General features: G+C 34.8%; 2 protein-coding genes across 4 annotated transcripts; one reads left to right on the top strand and one right to left on the bottom strand.

Moving 5' to 3' along the window:
• Window positions 1-5,181: 5,181 nt before the first annotated feature.
• LOC143592236 (uncharacterized protein At4g38065-like) lies at window positions 5,182-6,012 on the bottom strand. Its single transcript, XM_077072196.1, has 2 exons — window positions 5,647-6,012; window positions 5,182-5,586 (listed from the first exon to the last, which is right to left on the bottom strand). The coding sequence occupies exons 1-2, from the start codon at window positions 6,010-6,012 to the stop codon at window positions 5,182-5,184; spliced, it is 771 nt and encodes a 256-aa protein (XP_076928311.1).
• Window positions 6,013-9,488: 3,476 nt separating this feature from the next.
• Window positions 9,489-15,788, top strand: LOC143591480 (MADS-box protein JOINTLESS-like). 3 transcript variants are annotated; one of them, XM_077071675.1, is made up of 9 exons: window positions 9,489-9,808; window positions 10,281-10,504; window positions 12,498-12,576; window positions 12,960-13,024; window positions 14,078-14,177; window positions 14,578-14,619; window positions 14,797-14,838; window positions 15,087-15,226; window positions 15,591-15,788. In XM_077071675.1, exons 1-9 carry the CDS (start codon window positions 9,746-9,748, stop codon window positions 15,610-15,612), a joined length of 777 nt encoding a protein of 258 aa, XP_076927790.1. In that variant the 5' UTR covers window positions 9,489-9,745; the 3' UTR covers window positions 15,613-15,788. The 3 variants fall into 3 exon arrangements, with proteins under 3 accessions (XP_076927790.1, XP_076927793.1, XP_076927800.1); XM_077071678.1 differs by lacking the exon at window positions 9,489-9,808 and adding an exon at window positions 10,072-10,092; XM_077071685.1 differs by lacking the exon at window positions 9,489-9,808 and adding an exon at window positions 10,078-10,099.
• The last annotated feature ends 2,219 nt before the right edge of the window (window positions 15,789-18,007 follow it).

The following is an 18,007-nucleotide window of genomic DNA, read 5'->3' on the forward strand; positions in this document are numbered from 1 at the left end:
TTTGTAAAATAAATGTTGTCTTAAGCCAATTTTTTTGTAGTGTTTATTTGTCAATATGACATATTTAAAACCAATTTTCCATTTAAAATAAGTATCGCACATACATGTTATGTAATGGACATATATACAAAGTACTACAAAATTAATAAATTATGTAACAAGAGGAGGAAATGGTGATGTATATGTACGTATAAACAAGAGAGAAAGAGATAGAGAGGGTTTACGTTTTTGGACAAAAATACCCATTATTCATCGGTGCTTCATTTTTGGAAGTTCTTCGATGAACTCAACCCTATAACAAATTATACATCGCATTCATATATGAATGTTAATAAAATATATTTAGTAGTTAAATGATAACTAAATAAATAACGCATTTTGAGCCATGTTATTTATGGGAGATGAATCTGTCATATTATAAAATAACTTGACCCTGTTAAATAATATATAAATTAAACTTAATATAACTTTAATAATTAATAGTAAAACAAGAAAGAAGAAAGCGTCAAAGTGAAAACATCTTTTTGAAATAAAAATCAAAAGAGTTGGACCTTTCTTAACCCAATGCACTTAAGATGGTTTGGTTTCATACGTCCCACCCATTATGTTCTTGATGATCTGAAACTTTCATCTATATATCATGTTTTGAGAAGGGTTTGGTTTCATATGTTCTCATTATGTTTTTTATTTTATTTTAAACTTACATTTATTTATCATATTTTAAGAAGGTGTTTTTTTAAAATCAATTTTAATAGGAGTACTCGTTGTGGAACAATAAAGTTGCGTGTTATGCGGAGGTGGCACACCCTCAACGCCAGCTATAATGCGCCCCAGTGTTATGGACTGTTAGTTAACACAATAACAAGCGTTAAACATGAAAAAGTAGTGGTTATCAAACTAATAATCAATCAAACTTTTTTTTCCTTTATTTTTTCACCACTTGTTAACCCATAACACTTTAGTTAACAAGTTGGTTAGTTAAAGCCCAACTTCCAACGTAACAATGATTTGACGCTTTAACTAGCACTTGTTAAACCAAAACAAATAGCCTAAGTACATGTATGTTATGCACCGAAAACATGTATTTTTGTGAATATGATAGTTCGTAAGTTAGAAAAACGGAAGGAATCGACTTCTTATATAATAATTTGCTATCTAATACAAGATATTCAAACTACAACAAAGTTCAATGAAGAAAGAGTACAAAAGAAAACATCTCACATATAACCGAAGGATGCAAGTGTTCCTTTGTCTCCATTTCTTGTCAGCATCAACAACAAAAGAACAAATTTCTACCCTATACAAATCAAAAGGGAATAAAAGAAAGAGGTAGAAAAAGAATAAAGAGTCATTGTGTGTCCCCTTTGATGTAACCATTGGTCATTAAATCGACCAACCAACAAATTTTCTCTTTTACGTTAAATCTTATAAAGAAAATGTTCTTTCAGATCGATTCAAGTTACTGTGCTCAGTGGGTTTTCACATAATTATTGCGTCAAAAATCTCTTTCCATGGTCTCAAATGGGACTATTCATATATTAGGTGTCGATTTCATAGCATAGCTTAGGGTGTTTCTATGATTTGTGTCTTCTGATTGCTCGATTATATTTATGAAGATCTTGCTTCAACCAATTATTAATTCGTGTTTAAAATGAATTTCATTTTTTTTGTTCATTTATTTTGTGATTGTCTATATAAATAAATACATAAGAGTGATTTTTTCAGTTTGTGTTTGGTTCACATGTCATGTCTATCCTTGATTTACAAATTGTAAGGGATTAGTTGGATTATCAAAAGTAAGTTGGTAAATAAAATAACTCCAACTATTGTTATTACTTATTAGAACGAAAGGAAATGGAATTTTATAAGATGTAATAATTTGTAAACCAATTACTATTTTCTGCTCGAAATGCTACAACCATTCATTAAATAATCATTAATTTAATCACCCAAATCTGGTTTCGCAAGCTTTGTTGAAAAATCAAATTCTCTAAACAACTAGCATCGCGCGGCGACCGTTAAAACCAATAACTTAATGACATACATTGAAACAACTCAACTAAAGTTTTTGTATAATCAATAGACTAATTACCGTTAAAACGTATAATCAATAGACTAATTACCGTAGTAGTAAAGTTTTTTGTATTCTTTGGTTCATCTACTAAAACGTAAGGAATCAAATGCTTTTGTATAAAGCAAATTGACATACATTGAAACAACTCAACTAGCTTAATATGTTGAAACGTTATATAGAAACTTATTGGGGGCCCAACAAGCGAACCTTGGACCTTGGTACTCAATTGCCAACCCAGCTCCAAATTCAAGTTAACCCACCCCATGAAAGTATATGGTTGGTAGAGATGGTAACGAAACCCGAACTCAATAAGAATACCTGAAACCTGAAATATCTGGGACGGGTAATACCCGTCCCATTAGGATATGGGCCAGGTTCGTGATTACTTTTAAATTTTATCACGGGTTTGGGACGAGTATGGGATTTGTAATATTATCAATAGCTAATACATGATTAGTTATATTTTGTCAAAACCCGATAAATTTAGGTCCGGTATATCCGACATGTATTTTTAATTAACAAACGGGTATACTTGAAACTCACTGGGAATACCCTATATCCGACAAATACGTGATGGATTTGGGACGGAATTGGGACCGGCTTTAATAATCGTATATGGGTTTAGAAATACTTAAACCCGACCCATGGCCGTCCCTAAATTGGTTGGTTTGAAAACAAAGTGTTTGAGTTAAAATCTAAAACTACCTGATTGGGTTTTACACATGGGATTGGGTCTACTAAGGTTTGGCCCATTGAAGCCTGACCCGGCCCAAACTCCTTTTCTTAGACAACGTCACAACGATATTGCAGCCATTTGATGGAGGACCGAGGACGACTGACTACATAATACATATGCATAAATTGATAACGACTTTTAACATGTTATTTGAAGAGGTATGTACCCGCCTCAACACCGAGCGAGGCGGGTCAACCCACAAGATATAGACAAGAGGCTTGAAATCAAGATATTATGAAGGCACAAAGCCAAAACCTATGCGCATGGCGCATATCACATATGCTCATGCATCACATGCTCAGGCATCACATATGCTCACGCATCACATATGCTCACGCGTATCACATGCTCACGCAATGCGCATGGCGCATATCACATATGCTCACGCATATCACATATGCTCATGCATCACATGCTCAGGCATCACATATGCTCACGCGTATCACATGCTCACGCACCATATATGCTCACGCATATCACATCTGCGCGTGGCGCATCCGCGCGTGGCGCATATCACATGCTTGTGCATATCACATCTGCGCGTGAGAATAAAGAGAAGACCTCGCGCATCCTCAGGATAGGCGCATATCACACATGCACATAATCAACCTCGTCCTTACCCAAATCAGGATAAGGACAACCTTGATTGTGCACGTCAGACAACCTTGCAGAAGGTATCTTTTTAAGGAATAAGAATATGCTGATGTTGACAGCTGCCAATGAAAGGTGGACAACTCAGCAAAACTATTAAGTCTAATATCTATCTTACCTCGCTCGCGCGAGACAAGACACACATTAGACTGGGGGGGCTTGAAGAGGTATGTACCCGCCTCAACACCGAGCGAGGCGGGTCAACCCACAAGATATAGACAAGAGGCTTGAAATCAAGATATTATGAAGGCACAAAGCCAAAACCTATGCGCATGGCGCATATCACATATGCTCACGCATATCACATATGCTCACGCATATCACATATGCTCACGCATATCACATATGCTCATGCATCACATGCTCAGGCATCACATATGCTCACGCATCACATGCTCAGGCATCACATATGCTCACGCATCACATATGCTCACGCGTATCACATGCTCACGCAATGCGCATGGCGCATATCACATATGCTCATGCATCACATGCTCAGGCATCACATATGCTCACGCGTATCACATGCTCACGCACCATATATGCTCACGCATATCACATCTGCGCGTGGCGCATCCGCGCGTGGCGCATATCACATGCTTGTGCATATCACATCTGCGCGTGAGAATAAAGAGAAGACCTCGCGCATCCTCAGGATAGGCGCATATCACACATGCACATAATCAACCTCGTCCTTACCCAAATCAGGATAAGGACAACCTTGATTGTGCACGTCAGACAACCTTCCAGGAGGTATCTTTTTAAGGAATAAGAATATGCTGATGTTGACAGCTGCCAATGAAAGGTGGACAACTCAGCAAAACCCATGTGCTACCACGTGATTGCACATGGGTCGGAGAATAATCAATGAAAAAGCACCAGGTGTCCCAAGGACACGTGGCGCAAAACAATTGAAGGAGGCCAAAAAGGCCCTAATTAGGTCTGAGCCCAATCATTGGAAACCCTAGCACTATAAATACCACATCAACTCCACAAGGAGAGGTAGACCCTATTACACAGTATTCAGCTATATTAAGCAATACTCTCCAATTTCCTTACTCTCAGATTATTATCTTCTCCTACAAACTCTTATTCTCACACCGGAGGGTTACCCCAAAGAGGACCCCTCTGTCCCTTTCTGAGGGGTAAGTTTACGGTGCTGTTCATTTTGTAGGTGGAAGAATCCAAATTACAGAGAATCATCGGTGAAATAGCATAATCACACCCGAGGAAAGTTGATCGTCTACCAGTGATTCGATCTACGTTTCTTCATTATTGATACATAATTGATCCAAAAGTTGGTAAAACCTTGCTTGATCCAGCCATAGAGGGTAACATAATACAAAAGACCATAAACATAAAACGCACATAACTTGGTCGCGAAAAGCTATCGGCGACCCAGATCATGTGGCAAGCACCATAGGCGATTTGACCCAGTTGTCGAACTTACAGCTTACATCAATTGGAGCTCCGGATAATTTCATCACTGAATTTTTTCACCAATTTACAATAAAAACGCGTAAATCACTAGAAATAACAACCACAATGATAAACATTTCTATATATGCATTCCATAACACAAAACTGTAGCTTTGATCAATCATCTTTCCATAACTTATAAGTTATAACTATCAACACCATATTAATTAGACTAGTTTCTATATAGACAATGTGCTAACTTGACCTGACCAACAAAAATTCAAAATCACCATATTCATCATCAAAAGTACTCACAATCATCCTCTTCTTCTTCCGATCGCGTAAACGCCTCTTTCCTCACTCTATTCCCGACTCCAGTGACCTTCTTCGTGCTTTTCGCAAACGACTTCTTTCGTCCCACAACCGCCTTCTCCACCTCCACTTTCACACCATCATTAACTCCACTTTCCTCCTCATCATCCGAAATCTCAACAAACTTTTCACTAACTTTCGGCTTCGGCTTATTAACCGGCACAAACGGGTTCCAACACCCGTCCCGAACCCCCAACATCACAAAACCCGAACACACATACTTCCCAACCTCCAAAACCTGAGCCGGAGGCGGTTCGATCTCCAAACCCGTAAACGCCTTACCGCATTCGTCATTCGGGCATTTTAAACAAAGCCCCACATAAACCCTAGGAAACTCATACAAATAATAACAGTACGGACACACCGTCCAAAACTAATCCTTCAATCTAATCGCCTCATCGAATTCAGTCTTCTTCAAAGGATCCGATAACACGCGCCACGCGTCACGAACAACATCCAACGCTTCATTCGCAAAGGCGAACTTGTTGACGCTAGGGTTTAACAGTCCGTACAGCTGATCGTATTTCCGTTTGATTAAACCGGAGTCGTTAGAGTACCGATTGACTTGCATTACTTGGTACCAGTCGGGGATACTTCCGGCGAGTAATACGGCGGCGACGGCGAGGATCTCGTTGACGCCGGGGAGGTCAGGGTTGAGGTGGTGGGTGTATTTCCGGCAGTCGTCGAAATGGCGGCGCCGGAGGAATTGTTCTGATAGCCGGAGGAGGATTCTCGGGTCGGATCCGGGTTTGGAGTCCATTGGGTTGGGTTGGGTGCACTGTTGGGGAGAGTGTGGAGAAGTGTTGATTAATGGAGGGGGATGGAATCTGGGCCGTTGATTACAGGTGTCAGTGTTGGATGAAAATGGTTACAGGTGGTGTGGATGCTCATCAAATATAGGGGTGTATATGGTAATACGGTTTATACTTGCATATAAAACAAAGAAGTAATTGGACTCGTGATTTGTGTTGTTTTACATTTAACTAGGTTTTTACCCCGCGCGTTGCGCCGGGTAGATAGGTAAATCAGGACGGTGGTAATATCCAAGGGTTGTCAGTTTCAAATGTTGAGGCGGAAAATCGACACAAGTCTGACCGGTTTCGGTTACGTGCGTTATTGTACCGGAACTAAAACAAAAAATAAAATAAATTAATTTATAAAAACTTAGGTTGACCAATGGGGTAGTGTCGGTCGGTATAACTCGAGTATTGGTAAAACGTGACCGTTGTCGATCTTGGGCATTGAATCTACGCAAATTCAATTGGTTTCCGTCACGTTTGTTATGACAACGAAACTAAAACAAAAAAATTCGACATCCGCTCGGTACTATAACGAAAACAAAATGCGTTGAGTTTGAGCTAATTCAGTCGGTTTCTGTTATGGTTTTTGCGATACCGGAACCAAAAAAAAAGATTGGTATTCGATCAATAAAAATGAGAAATAGAAACAACGCCTTGCTTCAATAATAAGGTGTTATTAAATGGCCCAACACTAAAACTTTTAATTGTAATACTAATAATAAATATAAAATAAAGTTAATATAAAAACTAGTTAATGACCATCATTTCAAGTTACCAAGAATCGAACCTGGGTTGACCAACGGATAACAATCAAACAAAACACAAATAACCACCTAGCCACAACTTCATTTATGCTTGGGTTGGAAAACTTTCTATTAGATAATGCAAGTTTATGGCACCAAATTTCAAATTTACTTCTACTAGATAATTTTCGGGAAATTCAGGAAACTTCCTTAAATAAACCATTTGAACATAAAATTGTAATGACCCACTAATCATTAATATATGTTTAAATCGATCAAGAATTTTGAACCAGAGTGATGGGATTCAAAAAATTTTGAATCTCGTATATGCTTTGTCCAAATTTAAAGTAAATTCTTTATTTCTTGTTTAAATTTTAAATAATTTCGTCTTTCGAGTCTAAATTTTGAGAAAAAAAATTTTGCCCTATTCTCCAACATTGTTTTCTCTCTCCTTCAACTTCTCTCTTCTTTTTCATCATCATCGTCATCATCTTCTTCTTCACCAGCAAGAAAAAGAAAACTCATCAATGGAAAATAGTCATGTTTCAAGATTTCTCATCAGTGACTGATAATTATTACTATGATTCTGTAGGAGTGATGAAGATGACAAAATTGACGATGAATCCACTCTGTTTTCATCGAAATCTTTCTCCTCGAACTTGTCGAAAACCAGAACTCGTCGAAGATGATGAATAAAAAGAAGATTATGACAATGAAGAAAAAAAAGACGAGAGAGCTTGAAGGAGAGAGAAAAAAGTGTTAATGAACATGACAAAAATTTTGTTATCAAAATTTTGGACAAAATTTGGACGATTAATACGGGATTCATTTTAAATTTGGACGGAGCATGCGAGATTCAAATCTTGTCGCCACAGTCCAAATCTCTTGGTGTATTTTGAGAATATCGAAGATTAATTGGTGATTTTAATTTTCTCTCTCTTTAAATGGTCATTTTAGGGAATTTTCCGTTAATTTTCATATTATTATATAAATATACAAAGATTAGAGGGGTGTTTAAACTAATAGTATGAACAATCCATTTTTTTTTAATTTTCTTGAACTAGGGGGTGTTTAGGAAAATCCAAATTTTAACTGAAATTAAATGGATTGTTCATACTATTCGTTTAATTTGAACAAATGTCATGTTTTTTTTTTTGGTAATTTCTTGTGTTGTATGTTTATTTTGTTGGAATCAGATCCAAAAACACGAACACAAAATTTGATCTTGACCACAAGCGAAGAAAAGGGCTTAAGCCCTTCGCAACATGCGACACAATGTTAGTAAGTGTGAAAATCCATTTTCAACGAGCTAGTCTAATCGATAATGAATGAGCCTAGACCGTTCCCTCCATTATAACACCAATTCCCATCGTCAATTCGTTCTTTGCATAAACTAGGCCTTAGCTCATACTTTGATTCGTTGAACGAATTAACCTCGTTATATAATCATGCTCTTACCTTTGCCTAGGCTTTACCACAACTCAATTCACTCTCAATTGCATTCTTGTTCTTCATTTTGATGCTCAAGTTCACTTGACTTTCAAAAGTTAAAACTGACCTTCAATATCTTCCCTCTAGTTCCTCCTCCCTGGGTAATTAATTAACTATTGTTTTCGTTTAGTCTTCACCCTTGGAATTGAACTCCTCTATCACCTCGATTGAGGTGTTTCATTCTCAAACTTGATTCAAGTTCGATTCTATGGTTCATGAATCAATATGGGACTTTTTCGTAATTGATTCATAACATAGTCTAAATTTTGATCACACTAATGCTATTTATACATTTTGAATTTGTAGGAACCAAACTCGGGTTATTTCCCATCAACATGCACCTCATACACAGGAGCAGTTCTGTCCTTTTTCTCTCCGAATAAACCCCACTCCTAATTCGCAAGCCTCCTCACGTGAGGGGCTAGGGTGTTTTCGGGAAAAAAAAAGAACAAAACTGCCCCTCACGTGAAGAGCACGCTGATGTGTTTAACAACCAGACTTAACAGGATTAGTGAATTAAGGTTTAACTGTAAGTGAAATGAAATCACATGGACGAAAACCGCAGTTCACTCTATTATTATTATACATAAAATGATGCGTGGATTGTATTTTCTCATATTACATAATGTAAATCTTTTGTTTGTTCACCAACATTATTGTTGACATTGTTTTCATACATGTGACGGGTACTAATTGTTGAAGTATTTCAAGAAATGATGACATAGAGATATGCTATTGACGTAGGACAAATAAACGAAAATTAACGATTGTTTTGTTATGTTTGATTTAAAATCCGATGTATTGTATGAACCTTAGTGTGACATGAATAAATATCCTTTAAGTAATGCAATAAGCTATGAGCAATCGAATGTCCGCCCCGGCGTATAATCCGTCTTTGATTGGGGTGTGACAAGAGAGGGGGATAATATAAAAACTCATGTGAGTTGAAGAAATCCCGAAAGCATATTTTCAATTACATGTTTAAAGTGAACAATTAATTTATGTGATTATGAAATAAAAGTTAATAAAAAATATAAAAGTTACTTACTTTTTTCAACTCTCGAGAGTCATATGTGTAACATGTATGTAACAAATCATTGTCTATTTTTTTTAATTATTTTTACGTATTAAATGTAACATGATATATTAGTTAAGCTAAAGACATACCACCTGTATACAACCCACATTACTCAAAAAACCTCCCTTATAATGGTGCCACCCAATTTCAAAATATACACATGAACCGGATATCAAACTCGAGCACCGCCTCAAGATGAAGCTCTAAGAAAAACGCCTCACCATTCACTAACAAGTACTTCAAATTTTCAACCTAACTGCTACTGTCTTTCCAAAATATTTGTTACATAATAGTTGAATATAAAAAAATAAACATAAAAGTTCATATATTCCTTCATGAAAATCTATGGTCCTCATTACTCAATAATTATTTGTGAAGATTATGAAGATTATTATTCTTATCACACATAGAATGGTATCATTTGTCATAAAAAATTACACAAAGGTAAATAATAGTACACCTTCTGTCTCTTCGGTTTCCTTTTTATACAACAGTCCTTTCTTCAAGATCCCAAGAACCAGACCACCTCCCCCAGTTCACCCCTCATCCCTGACAATAACTCAACAACAAATAAGTTTACTTTAAATCTCATATTCAGCCTAACCCTCCATCTGATCTTCATGTTTTTTTTTTCATATTCTTTCTGATTTTTCAAGTTTCTTGAATAATAATAACACCCCATCCTTACTAATCATCATCTTGACCATATCTAGATCGGATAATAGAAGGTATCGGGTAAACCACTGATCTAGGGTTACTAATTTAAACCACTGATTTGTACTTTTACCTAATTTTGGTAAAGAAAAATGCTTTCTTTTTGTTTTTTTTTCCTTTTTTGAAACCTACAAAATTAAATGTTTCCATTCATAGAAAATCACCCTTGATTTGAACACTGGTTTATTCATTGTTTTCTTAGTGGATTTGGATGCCAAAAATGGCTTGTGGCAGTGGAAATATGATGGTTAGAGAAAAAGTACAGATTAAAAAAATTGATAATGCTACAGCAAGAAGGGTGACTTTCTCCAAGAGGAGAAGAGGGTTGTTTAAGAAAGCTGAAGAGCTTTCTGTACTTTGTGATGCTGATGTTGCTGTTATTCTCTTATCTTCTAATGACAAGCTCTTTCATTACTCCAGTTCAAGGTATCTAGGGTTTTTTTCTTTTTATTTTTAATTTTTTTGTGTTTGTGTGTTTTTATGTGTGTCAGTGTGTGGTGTAATCATATTTTAATGTGTGGTGCTTCATAATCTTTTGTGTACTTGTTTCTTTTGTATTTTGTGTTGTAGGGTTTAAAATGAAGTTCTTTAATCAGGGTTCAGGAATTCACTGCCTAGTTTTGTGTGTTTAGTTTGATTAAATTAATGTTTTGTTTATGATCTGATTGTCTGGAATCTATTTTACACAATGGATGTGAGACTGAGATTAACTTGGCTTGTAATTTATTCTGGTATAGTTGTTTTGTTGTTCTTATGCATTCATATGTTTCTTGGAATATTTTTTATGACATAAGTTATAATTCAGATGCAAGTAGCTGTAAATGAAAAATGCTGTTCAAAGGGATGGAAGAGGGGGGATGATGGTTCTATGTATGTGCTATTTTCTTACTGATTTTGTGATTCAAACCCATGATCTCTCTGTCACAATCGGAATTTGGATGAGTTGTTTAATAGATCTAAAGTAGCTTAGAGAAGAAACATTATCAGATGTCATTTGAGCTAGCACTCATTTCTTTCTTATGTTTCTTTGGAAACATATATATTTTTTTGCATTTTAAATTTAGACGCATATGCCTGAAAATGAAGAAAAAAAAAGGTCGTGTTCGAAGAATCGAAGGGGATTTTCTTTGTATGTGGTATTTGCTTTAGGTTATGCAAAATTAATTTGACTTTGTGGTTGAAACTTGTGATCTTCCGGTTGCAAATCGATGCAATTCAGATGTTTAATGGATTTAAGTTAGCTTAGGCTATAAGTGGAAGAAAAAAAACTCCTTTACATGGTCACATGCTATCTATACTTGGTGTCTTAGATTCCATTTATATGAAATGTTTGAAGACAATTGGATTATTTTTAGGTAATTAGTAAAGCTGTTTAAGAGTTTATGAATAATACAGAATTATTAATACGACATATATGTTGAATTAAAAGTTTAGGTTATGTAGATTAATTATGAAGTCCCAAACTTGAACCCAGCATGGTACTTAAGTACAAAGCTTCATAAAAGCCTTTTTAAATGCCAAGGTCAACCACATAAAGTTGCTACTACCAGTTCGATCCATAGAGTTTTAATATTTGAGTTGTTACATATTTGAAGAAAAATTTGTGGATTAAAGAGTTTATTATCATCAGTGTACACATGAAAGGAATAAGATAAAAAAAATAAAGATAAAGTTGGCAAGAGTTTGAATTTGAATTGCTTAGTTTATTAGTTAGGTTTATTGGTGTTCTGGTGTGTGTGTCCGGTTTGTGTGTGCTGGTGTTTATTAAGATTTCGGCCAACATGGCAACATGGATATGCCAAGTATTTAAATCATCCTTAGATAAACGAGCACTAGAGGAATATGTGGATTCAAATAATGGTGCAAGTAATTTTAATCGGAAAAGTTTAGGAAAAACAAGTAACTCATTTGATGCAACCTTTCTAAAATGTAGGAAAGAAAATAATCATTTTGTTTGGCACCGTGGGAAGAGAGGTCAATACAGACCTAAAGATTATATATCGCTACGAAGTCTTTAAACAACCCAACGAACTAGAATTTGATATTCATAATTATAACTCTTAGAACTGTAAGAAAATAATTACTATATTCCATACCTAAAAAGGTCTTAACAATGCATCTGCAGGTGCATTTATAAACTCATGTTTTAATATAGAAAATGAATTACTGTTAGCTACATTCAGATTTAGAAACACTCTTGAGGTAAACTGATTTATTGTTCTCTTGAGGTTCTCCACTTATGAACTTGTAACAAACTGTGCGATAATTCATATAACTATTGGTCTATTGTTTACAGGCTCTTCTAAATTATGTAATACTAATGATTTGATTGTGAGGGCCATATGATCACATGATTTTGTTGCATAAACATCTGGTGTACACATAAATGTTTCTAATGCACAGTTTCTTTTTTTTTTAGCATGGAAGAAGTACTTGAAAGGCGTAGCTTGCACTCAAAAAACATTGAGAAGTTAAACCAACCTTCTCTTGAGTTACAGGTGATCATGGCTTTTTTTTTCTTGCTATGTAGATACTTCACAATTGTTGTAATCATTTCTTTGTTTCTTATTGAGGCTTGGAAAATAAAACTAAAAGACTGCAATAAAAAAACTTCTCTTTAAAAGTTAGTATAGTCAAATCATAAAAATTAGCCATTGCAAAATATAACTAAAAGACTGCAATTAAAAAACTTCTCGTTACTTTAGTTTATTGTAATTTGTATTCTCATAAAATATGTTGATCAAGTCTCGGATCTTTAGTTGAAAAATGATTTTACATCACAACAATAGTTATGGTCATATATTTGGGAGTTAATAAGGGATATAAGTTTCTATTTATTTGTTCTGATGCAACCTATGTATCGTCTTATTTTGTCATTCAGCTGGTTGAGGACACCCACTATGCCAACTTAAGCAAAGAAGTTGCTGAAAGAACCCTTCACTTAAGGTACATTCTAATACACACATACATGCATACACAACTAGGGGTTGGCTTAACTATTCAGAGGACCCAAAGAAAAGTAAAGTTTAGAGGCCATTTTTTTAATTTATTGTTACAAAGTTATTCTACTTTTATTCAGGTTTGGGAACAACAATAATATGCTTTTATGGAACTAATGTACTATTACATTAGTGAAAACATCTTGCTATTGTTGGCTCAATTGTTGTTTCTATGGTATACATAATGGAAATAGAGACGGTTAAAACAAATTGTTGTTTAATTTGTCCCAAGAAAAAGATCCAACCATGAGTTCGGGGTGGCAACCCAAGTAAGTAGGTTGTGGCCTTAATTAGGGGTTTTATGTGTTTTCTTAACGACCAAGTTAGGGTTATTATTTCTTGTTAGCAAAGTTGCATTAACATTATAACTTCTAAGTAGATGCCACCAAGTTAGGGTTTCATAAGAGAGATTGTAATCAAGGTTTTTAAGTTATATTTCTTTGATAATAACTAGCTGTGTTAAACACGCGTGTGCTTTGGTGAAGTGGCAGGACTTGGTTGGTATCGGTTTGTACCATATTAAAAACTAAATCAACTTGGGTTGTTTGCGTAACTTAATAGGACTTGAAGGTCACGAAACTAAATAAGTTAAATATGCGGGGTTAATTGTGTAACTAATTGAAACTTGTGAATATGTAAATACTTTTGCACAGATTTCGAAACTATAGTTTTAATATATACTATAAGTACTCATGGTAATATTAATGATGTGGCAATGTTATTACACTTATTAATAGTAAAAGTTGAAAAATCTTCATTCTTTTTTACAGGGTTATTAGATTTTAGAGTTTCTGACTTCTTTTATCTTCTATGGGGTCTTTTCGTGGAAACATAAGAGTTTGGAAAATACCACAATTATATTCCTTTTAGAATATAGATTAAAGTAATTTATAAAATTTTGGAGCCCACTCAGATTTGGAGGCCTATTAATGTGAAATAACTGTCTATACATGTGTGTATATATATGTGTTTATGAAGTGTGATTCTTCATTAAAAACAGGCGGTTGAGAGGGGAGGAGCTACAGGGTTTAAGTATTGAAGAGCTGCATCAGCTTGAGAAGTCGCTTGAAGCTGGATTGAACCGGGTTGTTACCAAAAAGGTGTAGTTGCTTTGTATTAGTTAATGGTTATTATTTTTTTCGTCTGTATTAAATGAAACTTGCAAATTTTATGATTTTTCAAAAGCTTTCGGGTACATTTACCTACATGTTTATTATCTCATGCAAGGGTGTTTTACATCATTTGCTAAACTATGTATCTATTCAAGTGTTTTAATTGAGTAAATATCTTCTAATTTTCACTGAACTGCAACAATATCATCTGAAGCATGTTTTTTTCTATTTGCAAATACATAAAGTTCTGAACACTTTTCATAAAAAAATGAAGTAAAAAAAGGTGTATAGATCATATGATTGAGTCAGATTAATTGAGAAATGCCAAAAAGAGAGCCTTGCGAATGAGTTTTTAGACACGAGCTTATTTGTAGTTCTACTGTTACAGGGCGAGGTGATTATGAACGAGATTTGTCGTCTTCAAGAAAAGGTCAGAACTCGAACTTAAGTGATTTCATTTTTATACTTTGTTCTTAAGGTATATGAATCATAAACCGTGTTAGAAATTGGTGACACAAAAGGACATACCACTGCCTTTTAGTGTTAGATAAGATCATTTTTGTAGCCATTTAACAACTTTCTTTAAAGTCGGTTACAAAACATGCAGGAAGAGAAACTCATGGAGGACAATGACAAACTAAGACAAGAAGTAAGAGTCATGTTCTCTAAGGCTAAGCTAGTTTTCTTTCTGTTTACATCTCTATTTGTATTAAGATAACACCACAAGTATGTTTTTCTTTGCCATCTATTCCCCTTTACAAAAAGGATGGTTTCACATTGTTAAATGTTGTACGAGTTTTTCGAGACGCTTCTAAAGAAAAAACATTGTTTGTTTTGTTTGACTATGTTTGAGTTTGACTGCTATATGTGTTTTTTCTAACATTTGAATGATTGAAGCTTTTGAAGATGTCTAATGCTCGAAAACGATTGATTTGTGATTCCGCTGATGATGGGGAATTATCGGAATCTACAGATATCTGCAACTCTGCTGGTACTCCACAAGATTATGAAAGCTCTGGTACATCTCTTAAGCTAGGGTGAGCAAATTTTCTGGTATTTAATTCTTTATTAAATTATAATATATATTGATTGAGGGCCCGTTTGTTCTTTTATTTAATAATTAGTTATTGTACATGTAGTTTCATTGCAAAATGATAATTTAATTTTTTTTAAAGTTGCTATGTGTAAGATAATTATCCGTGTTGCATTTCAAGGCGGTAGTCTTTTAAGTTGTTATTAAACTATAAATTCAAGAAGCAGAACCTGATACTTTCTTTTGATTTGGAAACCAAACTGGTCGCTTTGAAATGTAATTGTACTTTCATATGTTTTTTCAACTACATGTTTGATCGAAAATGTTTTATAATTACATTAATCACATCATATGTGGTCATGGTGCAGGTTGCCTCTCTCAAGGTGGTGAAAGCTTTATAGGATTTATATAACTATCAAGTATGTAAATGTAAGCCAAGAATGTTAAAACAGTGATTTCTTTGGCCCTCTATATGACATTTGGAGTTATGGTTGTTGGATGTACAATCCATGTTGTATTACAGACTGCTACAAGATAAAAATAAATAAACGGTTGCAAACTATTAACGGTTTTTGTATAAACTTTGCTCGCTACAATGACGTTTATAGATGCATACTTCGGATGATGCCAAAATATAGAGATGGAATATAGTGAGCGGACAACTTATGATATACCTATGCCAAGTGGCGTGTGATCTCTTTCGTTGCTTCTGATGTACAATAACTTTGAGTTAGTTATGTGAAGGGTCATGTTCTAACTTAAGTAACATGTTTGCTTTCAATGACTTTTCAATTTATAACATGTTTGACTTTTAAAACTAGTTATGTTAAAAGCTTTGTGAAATCCTGTAAAATGATGATTTTATATTTTAATCAGATTCATATAAATAGTGATTAAGATAAAAAAGGGGAAGGTTAACGTACAAATGAAGTTAATGTGCTAAACGTGTAAATCCAGTAGAGTAATTAAATATACAAGTTGAATATTTATGTCATTATGTCATAGAGTAATTATGTAATTACTCTATGATGTAATTACATAATTACTCTACTTGATTTCTCACGTTTAACACGTTAATTTCATTTGAATTTCTTTAGGGAAGGTCGTCGGTTCGAGTCTCATTCGTGACAAATTGTTGCACGCAAGTCAAGAGTCTTTTAATATTCTATCAATTTAGTTAAAATAAAATGAAAATTGGTACAGTATTGACTATTGAGGTTTCGTTTATGAGATATAGTACAATAATTGCACCATGAGTTCAGTAAGCCATGAATGGAATAAGGTATATTGTTAGGATTTTTAATTTGTGATTAATATCAATCACAACATGTGATCTAAAGTCAATCACTGAACACGTCATTCCAATTTGTTCTGCACAAGTATGATCTTCAATCGTCTTGTTAAAGTCAACAAACTAGAATGCAGGGCGACGGGTAACCCACTAACAGTCTTAAAATTTCACATAGTAGTCACACGCGCACAACTAGGTGAAGGCAAGCACATCGTGTGAACACAAGAGCAGGACCTTCCTCTAGGCATTGTCTTTCAAAACCTTAAAATTTAAATTTCTCTGTATATTATATATATAGAGAGAAAAATGTTCAATACATAATCAGTTTTAAGGACCAAACCACTAGAACCACTTAAACAGTTATAGAGTGTTGAGCAAATGTACTAAAACTAAAAATATATGAACAAGTGTTTGTGTTTCTCATTTCTTACCGTTCCACTTACTGCTGGTGTGTTGGAACAACATACCAGAACCGCATAACACACTTTACGTTATGCTTAAAACTTAACACACCCGCCTCCCAATCTCTATCTCCCTCTGGTTGTATATATTGAACACTACTATTAAGTGTATTATGCAGCTCATGTGGTTTTGTATCAAAATTTCGTCATGTATAGAGTGTGCCATATATAGTGATAAAATCTAATGACAACATTAGATATTTAGGAACCACCTGATTCACTCACTAGCGAATACACCATAACTCGAAAATGATTTCACAAATAGTGTAGTGATCAGTGTTCGAAAATACTTAGTCACAGATTAACGACATTAACTACTATGGTCACACGTTAACGGAAACAACAATTGATAAATGTATCTGATGGTGTAATGTCACATATTGTTGACTGACTTAACTATGGATCTAAGTGCTGCAGGTGACAAGTACCCATAACAAAATGTCAAAATCTAACTCGGCCCGTATGTTCGACCTCGCATTCTCATCTACTTTTATCACATACCAAAGAATCTATAACCATAATATGAACTAGTTATAACCTCTTGCTCGAATAATAACTCAAATTCCTTAAAAGGGTACTTTAAATCAACATATTTAGACAACTTCTTTAGCTTAAACTCAAATCAATGATCCAATTTCAAGCACTGACATTTCGTCGAACACCTTCCGTGCATCCAACAAACTTACATTTCATACACCCAGAGTAAAACTTTTAAAACTAAAACATTACACCTTTGATCTAGTGCTTCTTTCGTCTTCCAGGAAGCTTCTCAGTTGCTACTCTGTATATCCAGTAAACCTATTGTTGAAAAAAGTTTTTTTTTTTAAATAATATTAATATTAATTATTGGAAAGTGGTGATCTGGTAATAAAGAGAGAAATCGGTGGCGTACCAAAGCGAGTACATGAGCGGCTATGAGAACAACGACGACAAAGGGTACGACTTGAAGGATCCATGGCTGTATGGAGGTTTGCTACTGAGTAGAATTCGCCATTAAAGGGGCGGAGAAGATGAAGATGAAGAAAGTGGTTGT

The sequence above is a fragment of the Bidens hawaiensis genome, unplaced genomic scaffold, assembly GCF_021521415.1.
Source record: "Bidens hawaiensis isolate Kalapana, Puna unplaced genomic scaffold, B.hawaiensis_p1.1 tig00001685_1, whole genome shotgun sequence".
Classification (NCBI taxonomy): domain Eukaryota; kingdom Viridiplantae; phylum Streptophyta; class Magnoliopsida; order Asterales; family Asteraceae; genus Bidens; species Bidens hawaiensis.